The 18,201-nt window shown below is 38.9% G+C and overlaps 1 protein-coding gene across 1 annotated transcript; it reads left to right on the top strand.

The window, feature by feature from the left end:
• Positions 1-14,412: 14,412 nt before the first annotated feature.
• On the top strand, positions 14,413-17,391 carry LOC126875914 (uncharacterized). The gene is made up of 2 exons (XM_050638797.1): positions 14,413-14,911; positions 15,141-17,391. The coding sequence occupies exon 2, from the start codon at positions 16,171-16,173 to the stop codon at positions 17,389-17,391; it is 1,221 nt and encodes a 406-aa protein (XP_050494754.1). The 5' UTR covers positions 14,413-14,911; positions 15,141-16,170.
• Positions 17,392-18,201: the final 810 nt, after the last annotated feature.

The raw sequence follows: 18,201 nt of genomic DNA, 5'->3' as shown, positions 1-18,201 counted from the left end.
CGTCTAACAAAGGCGCGGAGTTATAGTATGACCATCATTAAAAGAAATACCCATAGAGGTACTTGACAGTAAAACATTCCAACGGTCCCTTCGGACAATGAATACCAGATGTTGAGGCACGTACACAGCGCAAGTCCAGCCAGCCCGGGGACCCGCTATAAAACCTGGGTTTTTTCGGCAATTAAGATTTTTGCAAACGGACAGGCAGCTTTTGTCCCAAATCGACCAACCGACAGCGACGCCGATCGGAGGAGCTGGCGTACCTAGACACCCCACCAGAGGTTGTCTCGGTGGCGACGTTGGATCGAACATTCATTCCTTCTGGAGACCTCATCGACGAAGGGACTAGCACCGCTTGATCCGCGAGTAGTACACGTTTGAACTAGGGCAAGTCTATCTCTCATCCCGTTGACCGCGGATTCGTTACCGGATCTAAGACCAGCGTCATTAGCACTACAAGCTATACACCGCTGCTGTTGATTGTCGCGTCGGGAGTGTTCAGTCGCGTCGGGAGTGTTCATTCGCTTGCGAGCAAACCGTATCCGCGCGACACCGCAACGATGGCCAATTCCATGGAAGATCCACCGAACGCACCCAACCCTGCTTGTGACCATTCTACGACATGTATATAATATATATATATAATATTATATATATATATATAAATAAATATTTATGAATTAAATGAATTAAAAATTGATGAACATCCAAATAATTTTTTAATTGAAAAATTTGTGTTTGTGTATAAAGCGATAAATGTATTATTTACATATAATATATAAATTAATTTTGGTGTTATAAAAATTATTGATGAAAAGAAATAAATTGGAATGAATTTTGTAAATGTAGAAATAATTAAAATTTGATTTCATGAAGATATATTATAAATATAAATTATTCGAAAACAGAATGGGAATATTCCAATTTTTAAAAATATTAATAAATTTAATAAAAAATTAATTCTATAATTTTTTATAAGAAAAAGTTGAGTAAAATTAAAAGAAACAATAATAATAATAATTAAACTTGAAATTGATGATATTATAAAATATAGAATTCAACAATTTTATTATTTGATTTAATATTAATTATTCTAATTGAAATAATTGTTGAAAATTCTATTGATAATCATTTAATATAAATTCTTGATGAATTCATTAAAATAAAAAATAAAATAATTACTGATATTGAAGAAAAAGTATATAGTTTGTTATAAAAAGTAAATATTTATTTTTTTAAAAAATTAAATATTATATATAAAATTAATATTTATATACATAAATTTCTATTAGTTTTTAAAACTTATTATATATGTCGGAGATGAAAGGAAAGCCGAAGCCTTTCCTTGGAAATTTTGGGAACATCCTCTAGTACCTTAGCCTAGATTTTATTATAGTTGTAATTGCTTAAGATTTATAATAAGCGAGATTGGGTTCGAGGTGACAATCGGTCGCTGAACGTAGCCACGGTCACGGGATGAATGTTTTATCTAACGGAGGTCTGGAGTGGTTGTATGTGTTTTCCGAGAAATGTGGTTGTGGCGGCATGCGGCCTCGAGAGCAGGCCTAGCCACGTGTGATGTTGCCTCGGAGGTGCCGATGCAATGGGACATACATTGTATTAGTAATCAAAACTCCAGGCAGAAACTGCCTAGCAACGGCGTTTGGAACTTTCTCGATGCTTCCAACGAGTGTGCCTAGCAACGGCGTTTGGAACCTTCTCGATGCTTCCAAACGGGTATAGAAAACAAAATGCAATCGTACAGGGAGAAAAATCTCCACGAGGCTGGCATTCTTGCGATTGCCTTGGAGAGTGATACATCGAGCATTTTCGACGATCGCATTTGCGTCTAAGTTAGTTTCGCTTAGTAAGGAGTTATCCCGGTGACCGTGGATTCGTTTGAACTCAAACATTGCTAATAGTATTATTTAATTTAATTATTCGTAGATCGTATTATTCATTAGGCTTAGTGTTTGTTAGACTTATTATTAGTTGTACTTATTATTTGTTAAGCTTAGTGATAGACCTGTATATACGTGTAAATAAAATCTCGGCTTTGTGAAACGATGGCTAGTCCACATGAAGAGTAGTCGCGCGCCCAAAATTCGAATCGTGATCCGACATATATATATATATATATATATATATATATATATATATATATATATGTCGGAGATGAAAGGAAAGCCGAAGCCTTTCCTTGGAAATTTTGGGAACATCCTCTAGTACCTTAGCCTAGATTTTATTATAGTTGTAATTGCTTAAGATTTGTAATAAGCGAGATTGGGTTCGAGGTGACAATCGGTCGCTGAACGTAGCCACGGTCACGGGATGGATGTTTTATCTAACGGAGCTGGCGTACCTAGACACCCCACCAGAGGTTGTCTCGGTGGCGACGTTGGAACGAACATTCATTCCTTCTGGAGACCTCATCGACGAAGGGACTAGCACCGCTTGATCCGCGAGTAGTACACGTTTGAACTAGGGCAAGTCTATCTCTCATCCTGTTGACCGCGGATTCGTTACCGGATCTAAGACCAGCGTCATTAGCACTACAAACTATACACCGCTGCTGTTGATTGTCGCGTCGGGAGTGTTCATTCGCGTGCGAGCAAACCGTATCCGCGCGACACCGCAACGATGGCCAATTCCAAGGAAGATCCACCGAACGCTCCCAACCCTGCTTGTGATCATTCTACGACATGTATATTATATATATATATGTCGGGTCACGATTCGAATTTTGGGCGCGCGACGACTCTTCATGTGGACTAGCCATCGTTTCACAAAGCCGAGATTTTATTTACACGTATATACAGGTCTATCACTAAGCTTAACAAATAATAAGTACGACTAATAATAAGTCTAACAAACACTAAGCCTAATGAATAATACGATCTACGAATAATTAAATTAAATAATACTATTAGCAATGTTTGAGTTCAAACGAATCCACGGTCACCGGGATAACTCCTTACTAAGCGAAACTAACTTAGACGCAAATGCGATCGTCGAAAATGCTCGATGTATCACTCTCCAAGGCAGTCGCAAGAATGCCAGCCTCGTGGAGATTTTTCTCCCTGTACGATTGCATTTTGTTTTCTATATCCGTTTGGAAGCATCGAGAAGGTTCCAAACGCCGTTGCTAGGCACACTCGTTGGAAGCATCGAGAAAGTTCCAAACGCCGTTGCTAGGCAGTTTCTGCCTGGAGTTTTGATTACTAATACAATGTATGTACCCCATTGCATCGGCACCTCCGAGGCAACATCACACGTGGCTCGGCCCGCTCTCGAGGCCGCATGCCGCCACAACCACATTTCTCGGAAAACACATACAACCACTCCAGACCTCCGTTAGATAAAACATCCATCCCGTGACCGTGGCTACGTTCAGCGACCGATTGTCACCTCGAACCCAATCTCGCTTATTACAAATCTTAAGCAATTACAACTATAATAAAATCTAGGCTAAGGTACTAGAGGATGTTTCCAAAATTTCCAAGGAAAGGCTTCAGCTTTCCTTTCATCTCCGACACGGCCATCCTGACTATCACACGTCCTCGGGTGTACCTTCGTCAACAAAACAAAAGGAAACAAGATTAGTATCATTGTGATTAGCATTCAAAGTGCCAGTTGCATTCTGCGTGCTTTCAGTCGGGTCGTAATGACATGACGGACCATTCTCGATTTCACACCCAAATGGGTCTCATCCTTCGAATCGCACATACTCTCAAAGTTCGTTACATAACCAGCTTCGTAACACGATCGCTGTCAACACTAGACCGCCTCCAGCCTCGTGACATTGTCACTGCCGGTACTAGACCGCCTCCAGCCTCGTGACATCGTCGCTGTCGGTACTAGACCAGCTCCAAATCCGTGACATTGTCGCTGTCGGTACTAGACCAGCTCTAACCTCGTGACATTGTCGCTGTCGGTACTAAACCGGCTCCCAGCTTCGTGACATTTTCGCTGTCGGTACTAAACCGGCTCCCAGCTTCGTGACATTTTCGCTGTCGGTACTAAACCGGCTCCCAGCTTCGTGACATCGTCGCTGTCGGTACTAAACCGGCTCCCAGCTTCGTGACATCGTCACTTCCAGTGCCTGACCGCACTGAACTCCATCCCATGGCCGCACCTGGGCTCATATAATTCTACGATCCTCTGGGATCGGGGTACTCACATCGCCATGGTCACTGTTCTCGTCATCACAACAGACATCCAACTCCGCAGGAATGCAACTATCCGGCATTTTCCTTAACCTGTCATGACTGTACTTGTATGACCTTTTCCCATCCAGTGTTTTCAAGGTATATCGGTCTCCTTCCAGGACCTCCGATATTACAAACGGACCCCTGAATTTTGGATCCAGTTTTGTCTGGTTCCTTTCTTCATTTTGGCGTAGTACCAAATCACCGGGATTAAACCTAACTACTTTAGCTTTGGTTTTATCGAATCTCTCTTTGTCATACCTAGCACTAGTTTCCATCTCTTTTATTGCCTGTTGTCTTACACTGGAGATATCTATTTCTTTTTCCTCGATGTTATCAGGTAGTAATAAGTCATACGGTCTTGCTGCTCTACCAATCAATAACTCTAAAGGACTCGATTTGGTTACGCGGTTGATGGTGCAATTCAAAGCCAATTGCATCTCCCCGATCGCGTCTTGCCATGAACGCCCGGTCGTTTCTACCGTTGTGAACATATTTTTTAACGTGCTCATAACACGTTCTACTTGGCCATTGGCCCTACTTGCACCGGTCGCGATCAAATGAACTTTGATTTGTTTGCTTGCACAGAATTCTTGAAATTCCCGGCCCGTGAAACATCTACCCTGATCTGCTATTACCCGACAGGGACTACCGAACAAAAACACGGCGGACTTAAGTGCCTTGATAACGCTAAGCGAATCCAATTTGCGTGTGTGATGTAAGTGCACGAATTTCGTAAAGGCATCGATCAAGACGACGACATACTCTTTCGAGTCATTCTTGCCACTCAGCTTGCCCGTTATGTCCATGTGCACCGTATGCCACGGTATGCCGGTCTTAGGTATAGGATGCAGTTCAGCCTGTATTTTACCTGAACTAGCCTTCGAAACTCTACAAGCATGGCAGTTCTCGACAAATTTGCGAACGTACTTCGCCATTCCCTCGAACCAATTATACTCATAGAGCTTCTCGAGCGTTTTATCCCATCCTAAGTGCATAATTGACTGATGCACATGGTTGATGACGGACCATCTAAAACCTCTCGGAACAATGGGTAAGCAAAGGGTTCTGCCCTTTCGTTGTATTTTACGGTAAAGTGTACCGGATCGCAGTTCGTATGTATTCGCGATATCTTCCGCGAGCTCTTCGTTCTGTAATTTATTAACTATTTCGGAGATTTGCGGATCGCGACATTGTTCCGCTAATAGCCAATCTTCGGAGATCTCGGCCAGATTAATCTCTTTCTCTGCGACCTTGTCTATCATACGGCGATTCAAGTCTACGGGGTTTCGCGAAAAGAAATCTACGTGGGCCATTCGTTTACCCTCTCGATACATGATGTCAAAATCGAATGTTTGCAAATAAGCCCACCACCTATAAACCCGGTCGTTTAAGTTTACTTTGTTGCTGGAGGCTTTCAAAGAATTACAGTCGGTAACTACTAAGAATTTCCGTCCATGTAAGTAGTGTCGGAAATGCTTGACGGCGCTTACTACTGCTAGTGTCTCCAGTTCGTACGAATGATACCTAGATTCCGCGGGACTGGTCCTTTTACTATAATATTCGATGACTCTGTTTTCCTTTTCGACTTTGTGCATTAAAATAGCTCCATACCCCTCCGAACTAGCGTCGGTATGTAGCTCTATGGGACGATTGGGATCAAATATCATTAACACCGGCGCGTCGGTCAGAACGGAAATTATCTGTTGTCTTATCTTTTCGTGCCTGTCCGTCCAAGTTACGTGCTTGTTACTAGAAGTGAGTGCGTACAAGGGTTTCATCACTTGTGAAAATTTAGGAATAAATTTTCGGAAGTAAGAGGCCAAACCTATAAACTGCCTAAGCTGTGTGACGGTCGACGGTGCAGGTAAAGAATTCAAAGCTTGTATTTTTCCCGGGTTTGGACGAACTTCTCCGTTACGAATTACATATCCCAAATAAAGTACCGACGTTTTCAGAAAAGAACATTTAGCGAAATTGAAAGAAAATCCGGCGTTTACGAGAGTGTTTAGTACAGTGTGCAACCTTCCTAGAGCTTGATCTATTGAGTCGGCGATTATTAGAACGTCGTCCAAATAAACAACGACATACGAATAAGCGAGGTCGCCTAAGGCCTTGAAAATGGCTCTCTGGAAAACGGCTGGTGCATTTTTCAACCCAAACGGCATCGTCACGTATTCGTATTGACCGTCGGGGGTAACGAACGCAGTATATTCCGTCGAGTTAGGATGAATGGGAATCTGATGAAATCCGCTAGCCATGTCCAGGCTAATGAAGTATCTCGCACTCTGCAATCTCGCGATTTGGTCAGCAATAAGGGGTAAGGGATACCGATCCGCGACCGTATTTTTATTCAGCGCTCGAAAGTCTACACACAATCTGTCTGAGCCGTCCTTCTTCTTCACGAGTATCATAGGGCTCGCGAACGGCGAATTACTAGGTTTTACGATTTGTGCTTTCATTAATTCGTCTATTCTCTCGCGTACTATTCTTCGCTCTTCCTCGCTAAGCCTGTAAGGGCTTCTCTGCACGGTGACGTTGGGATCAATTAGCCGTATTTCCAACTGACCCGTACTGACGCGAGTACGCGGGAAACCCGTAATGAATGATTCTTTAAATTTTTCGAGAACAGAGATTAATCGATCTTTGTCGTTACCGATCACATCAGTGTCAACCTCGTTAATGTTGACCGCATCTTCCGCGACTTTACCACAAGCGTTAACGACCTTTGTTTTACAAATAACGAGACTATTTTGCGTGATATTTACGTCGAATCCCTGGCTCAAAATCTCGCGACCAATCATGATGTCGTATTTTAGGTAATCGTCGGCAAGGACATGAAAAACTATCTCCAATGTAAGACCGTTAATACAAACAGTGGACAAAATCTGAAGTGTACTCTTAATACAAGTATTCCCGATCCCCCGCATCACTACCACATCGGTTATTCTCTTACCCGAAAATTTCGAGGCTAGGGACTCTTTGATTAACGAACACTCGGCCCCAGAATCAAAGTAAAATGGATACGACTCACCCAGATGGCTTAATCTACCAGCTGGAGCTTCCACTACACAGGAGTCGATCCGGCGTTCGTCAATGGAATCGTAGTTTCTTTTCCGCGATGATGGGCAATTAGGCGCGATATGTCCCTCCTCGTGGCATTTGAAGCAGGTCACCTTCGACGATGCGGCTGGTCGTTTTTCCTTCGGGTTTCGTATATCCTGCTCCTTCCCCGTTTGTATTTGCAGGCGACACTCCGTTCTCTTATGTCCGAGAGCACCACAGCGGTAGCACTTAATCCGAGGAACTGATAGCCTGCTTCGTTTAGCTTCAGGTTCCGTTAGTGAATTTCTTGGCGAAAATGTCGGCTGATCGTTGTAAGGGAGAATCCTCATTTCATCATGAAATTGGTCCTCCGTCCTGATATTATTCGCGAGCGTTAGTCGCCGAAAGCATATAAAGGGCGAAGGCATTGATCACTTCGGGCATCGTTAGATCTTGCAACTTCATCTGCAGCATGGAGCGGAGGCGACTACCGTACGCTCCCGGGGATTCAGTCTCCGACGGTCGTTCTCTGGATATCCTTATTAACGCCGAAGCGGCTGTCTCTCTGCCACCAAAACGCGAAAGAAATTGTTCCTTAAACGTTGGCCAGGTAAGCTTTCCACCGCGCACCATTTGTGAAAGCCAATGCGCAGCAGGACCCCTTAGGGCGCGATTTAGAGCGGAAAGTAACGCACTATCTTGCATCGGGTGGTCTTTCAAAATCAAATCAGCATGAGAGCACCACGCGGATGGATCGGCGCCCGCACCTTCGGGGTCAAAACGTGGTAACGTTACATCCTTAGATTCCGTACTCGGTCTTTGCTCCTCCGGTTTGTGCGCTAGCGTCTGAATTAACTCGCGCATAAGGACCATTTGCTCTTGTAGCACTTTAAACGGTTCTGATCCCACTTCTGATGTCGGGTCACGATTCGAATTTTGGGCGCGCGACGACTCTTCATGTGGACTAGCCATCGTTTCACAAAGCCGAGATTTTATTTACACGTATATACAGGTCTATCACTAAGCTTAACAAATAATAAGTACGACTAATAATAAGTCTAACAAACACTAAGCCTAATGAATAATACGATCTACGAATAATTAAATTAAATAATACTATTAGCAATGTTTGAGTTCAAACGAATCCACGGTCACCGGGATAACTCCTTACTAAGCGAAACTAACTTAGACGCAAATGCGATCGTCGAAAATGCTCGATGTATCACTCTCCAAGGCAGTCGCAAGAATGCCAGCCTCGTGGAGATTTTTCTCCCTGTACGATTGCATTTTGTTTTCTATATCCGTTTGGAAGCATCGAGAAGGTTCCAAACGCCGTTGCTAGGCACACTCGTTGGAAGCATCGAGAAAGTTCCAAACGCCGTTGCTAGGCAGTTTCTGCCTGGAGTTTTGATTACTAATACAATGTATGTACCCCATTGCATCGGCACCTCCGAGGCAACATCACACGTGGCTCGGCCCGCTCTCGAGGCCGCATGCCGCCACAACCACATTTCTCGGAAAACACATACAACCACTCCAGACCTCCGTTAGATAAAACATCCATCCCGTGACCGTGGCTACGTTCAGCGACCGATTGTCACCTCGAACCCAATCTCGCTTATTACAAATCTTAAGCAATTACAACTATAATAAAATCTAGGCTAAGGTACTAGAGGATGTTTCCAAAATTTCCAAGGAAAGGCTTCGGCTTTCCTTTCATCTCCGACATATATATATATGTATATATGTATATTACATATATATATTACATATATACATATATATATATACATATATATATTATATATATATATATAAATATTTATTATTTATTATAAATTTATAAAATATATAATAAATTGAAAATATAAATTCAATTATTTTATTAAGAATGAAATGCCTCTTTTTGGCGTCAATTTATAATTTATAGTTATGAAATTTATAAAAATGAAAAAAATATAAAGAGTAAAATTTACTTTTAATTTCGACTTAAAGATTGATTTAGTTTTATAAATCCTTATATATATGTATATAATATATAATTAACATTATATATGAAATTAGAATATTCAATTTAAATAATTACATGATCATTCTAATATTAAAGGAAAAATTAATATAAAAAATACAAAAATTATTAAAATAAAGAAATATAAAAAATTTAATGTTTTAATATATGAAATTAAGGGAATTAATAAAATGATTTCTACATCAAAGATTAAAAATGTTAATGAAATTAAATAGAATGGTAATGAAAATCGAAGATTTATTTTTGTAATAGGATTAAATCCACATTCATATGGCAAATTTTTTTCGATATTAAATTTTTTATGTATTGATAAAAATTTATTTAATGAAAAAATGATTAATGAAATTATAAGGATTAATAAGTAATAAATTAAGTTTATTAATTATATTAATTTAATATTAAATTTTTTAATTGGAAATTAAATGTAATTTTATTATACTATATATTTTAAAAATTAATTTAATTTATAATAATATAATAAAATATATAAATAAATAATCAAATTACATCAACAAAATGTCAATATCAAATAGCAAATTCAAAATTAATATGGTGAATTGTTGAGAAATGATTTTTTATTATTCGAATTGACTTCCGGTTTGGACGCGGGCGAAGGTAACACGTGGGTAGTGAGCGCGGTGAAAAAGTGTAAAGTGAAGGGGAAAAAGAGGAGGGAGACAAAGCGGAAAGAAGAAGAGGAAGAAAAGGGTGAAAACACGAAGAGGGGACAAAAAGAAAAAGCAGAAAAAGTGACAATAAGACAGGAGAAAGGTGAAACATAAAGCTAGGAAAGAAGAGTGTTACGACCGTTCGCGGAGAGACGCGGTCGCGAGGAAAACGCGTCAGCGAGAGGCGTAAATTCTCGCTACGATTCGGTGAATCGACGCCGCGAAGTAGTCGTTCCCCTGTTTCGGTTAGGATAACAGAGGTGGTTGATATGAATATGACACAGTAGTAAGTTATATTTCACCGTTTATGCCACAACTTATAACGAGGATAGTTACACTGGCGCGTATGTACGAGATGAGTGACTGAGTGATCTGCGGGTGTGTATACCCGCTCGAAGGATGTTGACCGTTCGAAGGATGCAAAAACAGTACTCTTGGGAGACGATGCTGTCTCGGAGGAGAGCTAAGGATGAGTGTGTCTAGCGCACGGGACCATCGGATTTGTTGGTGCCGATGTTATTTAGGAGAGTGAGGGAATAGGTTTCGTTTTTAATTGGTTAAACGAAGGGTCTTAACCGCCCTCGAGAGAAAGTGGTTAGTGGGAGGAAAGTTGCAGCGTACATGACAAAAACTAACTTTCCCTTTTTCGCCGTGGTAGACAATAGTTTTTAGAAATTCTTCCGAACCAGATGTTTGTTTTGTTTGAAGGACCTTTTCTAGGAAATCTATGAAATTTATGGAAGGTCCTTGAAACTATGGAGGATACGCTGCGAGTATCCGAAGACATCTGGTTGCCATATTGCCCGCGGTGTGTGGCCTCGGCTAGGTAGAGTGTTACGCGACGTAACAAAGAGGTTAGATTGACGAAAGTACAAAGCTAATTAGCCAGGAACAGGACAGATGGCGACAAGAGGCAGGCCGAGGATAACGAACCAGGCGAGGGAGAAGGAAGACCGCAGAAACACAAAGGTACAGCGTGGAAAGGTACAGCGTGACGGAGAAGGAGGCAGCAAGGAGAGAGAGCGACATAGAAGCAAGGGACGCGAGGATGGAGAAAATAGAAAGGGGGTTAGAGGTGCTGGTAGAGCTAGTAGAGGAGATGAGGAGGAGGAGGGAGGAGAAGAAAAAAAGATGGGAAAAGGAGCGAAAAGAGGAAAGAGAAAGGTGGAAAAGGGAGAAGGAAGAAGAGTGGAGAAGATGGGAAAGGGAGAGAGACGAAGAAAGAGAGAAATGGAGGAGCGAGAAGAAGACGGAAAGAAAAAGATGGAACAGCGAGTGGGAAAGATCGAAAGGAGAGATGAAAGTTCTGGAGGGCAGAATCAGGAGGTTCGAGGAGGCACAGGGCAGGATAGAAAGGGAGAGGAGAAAAAGGAACATCGTAATAAAGGGCGCGGAATGGGGGGGGGGGGGGGAATGCGATAACGGGACAGCGGCAGAATTCTTAAAGAAAATATGAGAGTAGAGGTGGAGGTAGAGAGGACTCAGAAGGTAAGGGTGGGAATAAAGAACACAATAATAATCGCAACGCTGAAATCGTTGGAGGAGAAGACGAGGGTAATGAGAGAGAAAAGCAAATTGGGAAAGGGATATACATAGATAACGACCTAACGAAGAAGGAAAGGGAAATTCAACAAAAGTTATGAAGAATAGCGAGAGCATTAAGGGAAAAGCGGGAGTACGTAAAAATAGGGTACAAGAAGTTGAAAATAGAAGATAGATGGTACAGGTGGAACGAAGGCGAGGAGAAGCTAGAAGAAGAAAGAAAGAGAGAGGCGAGAGATTGAGATAAGGAGAAAGAAAGGGGTGAGGGGGACACAAAGGGGTTGAAATTGTGCTTCTGCAACATAGCAGGGATATTGAACAAGGACAAAGAGGTATGGAAAGAGGTATCTGAAGTCATTTGACGTAATCGGACTCACAGAAACATGGACAGAGGAAAGCAAATGGGAAAGGGTAAAGCATAGACTGCCCAAGGAATACGTCTGGAAATGCAGAGCAGCAAGGAAAGAAAAGAAGAAGGGAAGGGCGAGAGGGGGCATACTAACAGGCATAAATAAGAATCTGAGAGAAATAGAATGCAAGGAAACAAGCGATGAAATGGAAGGAGAGAAGCACGCTCGCCAGATATAGATGCGGCAACGTAGCTAAGGCAAGGGAGCACTGGAAAGAGGAGGAAGAAAGAAGGTGCAGGCTGTTCAATAAAGGAGAGGAAGATAGGAGACATATCCTGGAAGAATGTGAGGTAACAGGGGGATCAAAGGGACTGGAAGAGACACTAAAGGAGACAGGAGAGGGGCTAGCAGTGCTGAAAGAGATAATGGAGAAGAGAAGAGAATACAGCTAGAATCAAAGGCCATAGAACGACAGGCAGAAGGGTTAGGGCAAAATAAAAGTGCAATGAAACATATGTCGTATTACAAGGTAGCATAAGTGTACTGTAAGGTGACTTAAGTAGTAATATAAGAAAGTATGTAAACCGGAAGTCGTCCAAAGCCGAAAGGCAGGGACTAAGTTTAATAAATAATATTATTAATTTATTATTATTATTATTATAAATATTTTAATGTATTATTATTATTATTTTATATAACTTATAATGTTTTATTATTAATTTATAAATATTTGATTTGAATATTATTTAAATTAATTTTATTTGTTAATAGTTAATATTAAAATTCATTAAGTTATATTTATTCTTGTATAAATTTTAAAAATAAATATTTATAATATGGTGTTTAGATAATTTTTTACTGAAGCTTAAATTTTTAAATTTATTTTATTAAATTATTAAAATTAAATTTTATTAAATTATTAAAATTAAATTTTATTAATTATTAAAATTTATTATTATTGTTATTATATTATTATTAATGTTAGTTTTATTATATTCTATAAATTTAGTAGTTTATAATTTTAAATATTTTATTTATACTAATTTTTATAATTTAATAAAATTAAATTTTTAGCTATTGTTTTAATAAATTTATTATAATAAATAGAGTATTTTAATATATTTTATTATTTTAAAATTTATATTGATTTTATAAAGATGGGAATGATTAGTATTAAAATGAACTATTTAAAATTATGTTGTTAATATATATATATTGAAAATAATCTTTTTTTAATAACATACTAAATTTTTAATTATTATATTTTTACAATGAATATAATAATTTTTTAATCATTTAATAAATTTATTAATTGGATGTGTGTGTATTATGTTTAATTATTTAAAATAATTTATAAAGAAATTGATTTAAAATTGATAGAAGAATTATTAAAATATTTTATTAATTATTTAATTTACATTAATTAGTATTTTAAATTTTCTTATATATATGTTTATAATTTTATTAATAAGATATTTATTTATTTATTTATAATAGTTTTGGAAATAATTTTATTAATAAAAAGAAATTTCAATTATTTTATAATAAATTATTATTATAAAAATTTATTATTATATTATATATTAATTATATTAAATTGTCTGAATTTAAATATTTATATTTTATATTTTATTTTATTATTTAAAATTTTAATATAATTATATTTTTAATTATTCGTTTTATTAATTTATTTATATTGAATAAATTGGGTAGTTAAATATTTTTATTTTTAATTTTATAATTATATTATTTTTATTAATAAATATACATATAATTTATTAAGGATAATTTTGTATCAAATTTTTATTAAATAATTAGAAATTTATTAATATTATAGTATAAATATATATATATATATAAATATTAATTTTTAAAATTAGAATATTATTAGTAAGAAAAGGTTTTGTAAATAATATCAAATTTAAAATAATTTTTATGATAATAGAAAGTTTTTTTTCTTTAATAAGAAATCTCAAATATTATTTATAAAAAATGAAAAGATTAAGTATATAAAATATAATGATGTAAATATTAAGTTTAAATTAGTATATGGATATTCAATTATTTGTTTTCCTAATCAAGTGAATATAATAAAAATATTAATAAATCATCAATAAAGAATTTTACTAATAACCTAAAATTTATTATTTTTTAAATTATTTAAATTAATTGATGGAATTATATATAAAATAAAAATTGATGTGAATAATATAATTACTCCACCTAATTTATTTGGGATTATTCCTAAAATTGAATATGCAAATAAAAAATATCATTCAGTGTTACGTCGGGCGAACCTCTACTTGGACCAGGCCATACACCGCGGGCCAGCCGGGAGCCAGATGTCCGCTCATCCTTGTTGCGTACCCTCAATAGTCCCAAGGACCCATCATAAATCCCAGTAATTTGGTAGCTAAGGTCCTTCAGACCCAACAAATATCTTTTTTCTAAATCACTTTCTAAAGACTGTTGTCTTCTACGGCTTGACACGGGAAAATTAGTTTTTCTCACGTACGATGCTTCCCACTAGCAACTTTCTATCGAGGGCGACGAGGGGTTAGGTTGGGGTTAGGTTGGGGTTAGGTTGGGGAGCATGAGGCGGATATGGGTTCTCAGGGCGTAGGACCACGCCCTGGGAAACCCCGATGGACCTGATATTCTCCTATAGTCGGGTAGCGGCTGGTCGGTGCCTTTGGTACCCGCCAGCTCGCCGATCCGGTGCGGAGAATTTCGATGAAGTAGGTGGGCCCATATCTGCCAAGACCACTCACCTCACCTTCTCGTGGGGCTCCCCGTCACCCTGCACCGGCCTTGACCGGGGTAGAGTGCGAAAGAGTGAGTGGCACCAGGATGGAAACTCGAGGACGACCTAGGCGAAACTTATAATAAAACAAAATGGATTGTGAAAAACTAAAGAAAAACGTTTACGGTGCAGGGGTCCAGTACCGGCGCCGTCGTGGGTAGTCAAGTGGGCCTCACTGGGTCGTCATCTCACGACCACGGCCGTTCGAGGGTGGACCGCCAGGCTCCCGGACGTGTTTCTGCGCCTGGCGATAATAGCAATGTTAGGTACTAATAAAAAAAAAAAAAAAAAAGAAGAAGAGGGAGAAAAAAAAGAGAAAGAGAGAGAGAGAGATAAGGAAAATATATATATAATAAATAACAACTAACATAATCATAACATATTATATATATTATATTATATACAGGGATACAGTATTCGTACAAAGGAACAGGTCCGAACGAAACATATATAAAAATATATATATATATTAACTGTTTTTGTATGTATGTACAGAACGGGTGGCGAATTCATCAACTCTGACATAGAGGACCCAGACGGGCCCGTACCCGCATTCGATCTGGAAGCGACGGAGGATGTTCAGTCTTGCCTCTGTGTTCGGTTGATACGTTCCGTCTACCATTTAGATAACGGTTATCTTTGTCAAGACTGTTTCGACAACCTAGATCCAGACGACCAGGACCTATGCGACGACCCGCCCACTCATTTCCTATGCGGAGTACCTGCAAGGACACAAATATCACACTGTCGTATGTGTGATATAAACCTAACGGACCTACAACCCGCTATATCATGCCTCCCATGCATGATCGTTTACAATAATCTGACTGACATCGAAAGAATTTTTTTAGTTCAAGGAATAGCAATCCGCACCGTAGAACTGTAAAGCACCTGTACGCTACGCACGAAACCAAATACTTATGCTATCCACCTGTAAACAAACAATATTTATAACTATACATATAATTCTCACTTATATTTACCAATATATATATACACGCATGTTGTAAAGTAGGCGATATCTATAACACTCATTTCCATTGATAATGCAAGTGACTCATAAAATAAGCCGTCATATTTACCATTTCACGCACATACACACACATATATATATATATATATATATATATATATATATATATATATATATATATATATTCGAAGACAAGCTACATTTGTAATATCTATTCCTATTGATAATATATACTTATATATTTATAACAATAAAACAAATCTCATTTATACTACTTACCAATACGTATGCATATATGTATATAATTATAACCCCTTAGCATTCATAATATTTATTTTCACTGATAACATGTACGTAAAACCTAAAATAAAACAAAAGTTTTAATAATAATAATAATAAAAAAAAGAGGATGAGAAGAAAAAAAGGAAAAAAAATATATATATAGATATACAAATTTTTCTTTATATATATATATTAATAATAATAAAAGGTTATTCTTATTTCTAATAAAGTCGAGAGTAAGAAACGATTTAATAAATTGTTAATAGGAAGATGAATCACCTGGTCATCGTACTTACCCTCATCGAAATAGCATATGGCCTGGTAGGATACGACTGCAATGGCAACCACCTCAACGTTACCACCATCTCTTTAAACTCCATCGGGGACTGCAGCATACAGCCTGCGATGACTAAAACCCAAGATATTTATATTCAACTACTGCAACTCTCAGAATTTGAATTTACCAGTGTAAGGCAATGCAAGGTGCAAATAACTCGAATTATATATTACTGTGGCATGCACTCCCACATGTCGGCAGTGCATAACGGATTCGCTGAATACCTCCATAAAACAACCGCCCAACAATGTGCAAGGATGCACCAAGACGGCACGTTTTCACTCGGACCACAAAACCTTATAGTAGGCCTAAAAGATAATGCAACAGAAACAAGGTCGCTTGTCCTAGCCGGCAAGTTAACAGACGACGGCAGCTGCCAGGGAACACAGTATGCAGACCCATACGGGAGCTGGGAAAAGGTCGTCGTACAAACCACAGTAAGGATAAGTTTAAGATCAGCAGTTGTGCCAGTACGGATCGAGGCGAACAAAATTCTACTGAAATCAGGAACGGTATGTACCTTTAGCGAAGGAAACTGTCTAGACGCTGAGGACGGATACACTTATTGGCAACCACAACCGCCCTCGCCATGCAAATTTGATCAGTACGATGTGCTATATGAAGGAATTGCTACAAAGATCCAGGAAATAAGAACCAACAGGGAATCAGCACAACCAGTTTACGCACTAACAACGCAGGAAGTAACATTTGCACTAACTAAAACTGGAGAACAGCCACTGTGTGGATATACCCTACTATCCACTGAACACCCCAAGTTGTTCCTGTTAGAAACAACAAGAGGAAATACGTTCATCTCCAAAAGCAAGACAGCAGTCGAAAATTTGGATATATTCGCATATGTCAACTCAAAATTCATTTACGTAGAGAAACATATTAAACGACAAATGACAACATTATACCATGATATACTGACACAAAGATGCACCACACAGAAGAAACTAATAGAGAATGCTTTAAGCTTAGCAATCTTACTGCCCGACGAATTTGCATACACCATAACCAAGACCCCAGGACACATGGCTCTGATCGCAGGAGAAGCGGTCCATATAGTCAAATGTATTCTGGTACAAGTAAAGGTACGACATACAACAGAATGCTACCCGTTTGGCAAGGGAATCGCACCGCATTTCTAACACCAAAAACACACATCCTAACGCAACACGGAAACCATAGAGAATGTAGCGCAGTACTACCCACGCTATACAACATCGACGGACTCTGGCACAAATTCGTACCAAAACCAATGGAAACAATCGCACCACAGGAACTCCGCCCGGACGTGCGCCAAACTTGGCGATACTCAGCACCATCGTCGTTGGCCACGAGCGGAATATATACCCAAAAGGACCTGGACGCACTACGGGACCACGTCATGTTCCCGGCAGAAAAAACTGCAGTCTTGAACACATTGACCAGAGGAGCGACAGGAAAAACAATCGTCCCTGGAACAGTAAACATCCTGGGAATGATGGACGAAAACACATTAACGACAATAGCGAAAAATACCGTATCAAGCTCATGGACTGGTTTCATGGAATTTGGAACTGTCAGTGCAGCAATATTTGGAATACTCGTAATGTTTAAACTAATCAAGACGATAATAGATATAGCCATACATGGATACCAGTTACGTGAAACTTACGGATGTGGAATCGCCCTATTAGGAGCAATATGCGGCTCAGTCACCCACCTGCTACTATACCTCAAAGGAAGACGAAATATCAATGATCGAACAGCACAACCTCAAGGGATATCGATAACACCGGTAGTCACTCAACAACCAACGACATCTACATCCGCCTTGAACGAACTCAGAGACACCATCAGTCAAATTTCCTTTGGAAATTTGAACTCCAAGGGCGGGGGTGTCACGTCCCGCGCTCTGCACGCGCCGTAACAAGAACAAGAAAATCACTCTATACAAAACGCGCGAATAAGGGTTT

The sequence above is a fragment of the Bombus huntii genome, unplaced genomic scaffold (genome assembly GCF_024542735.1).
Source record: "Bombus huntii isolate Logan2020A unplaced genomic scaffold, iyBomHunt1.1 ctg00000060.1, whole genome shotgun sequence".
Lineage (NCBI taxonomy): Eukaryota > Metazoa > Arthropoda > Insecta > Hymenoptera > Apidae > Bombus > Bombus huntii.
This window is presented reverse-complemented; position numbering and strand designations above follow the sequence as displayed.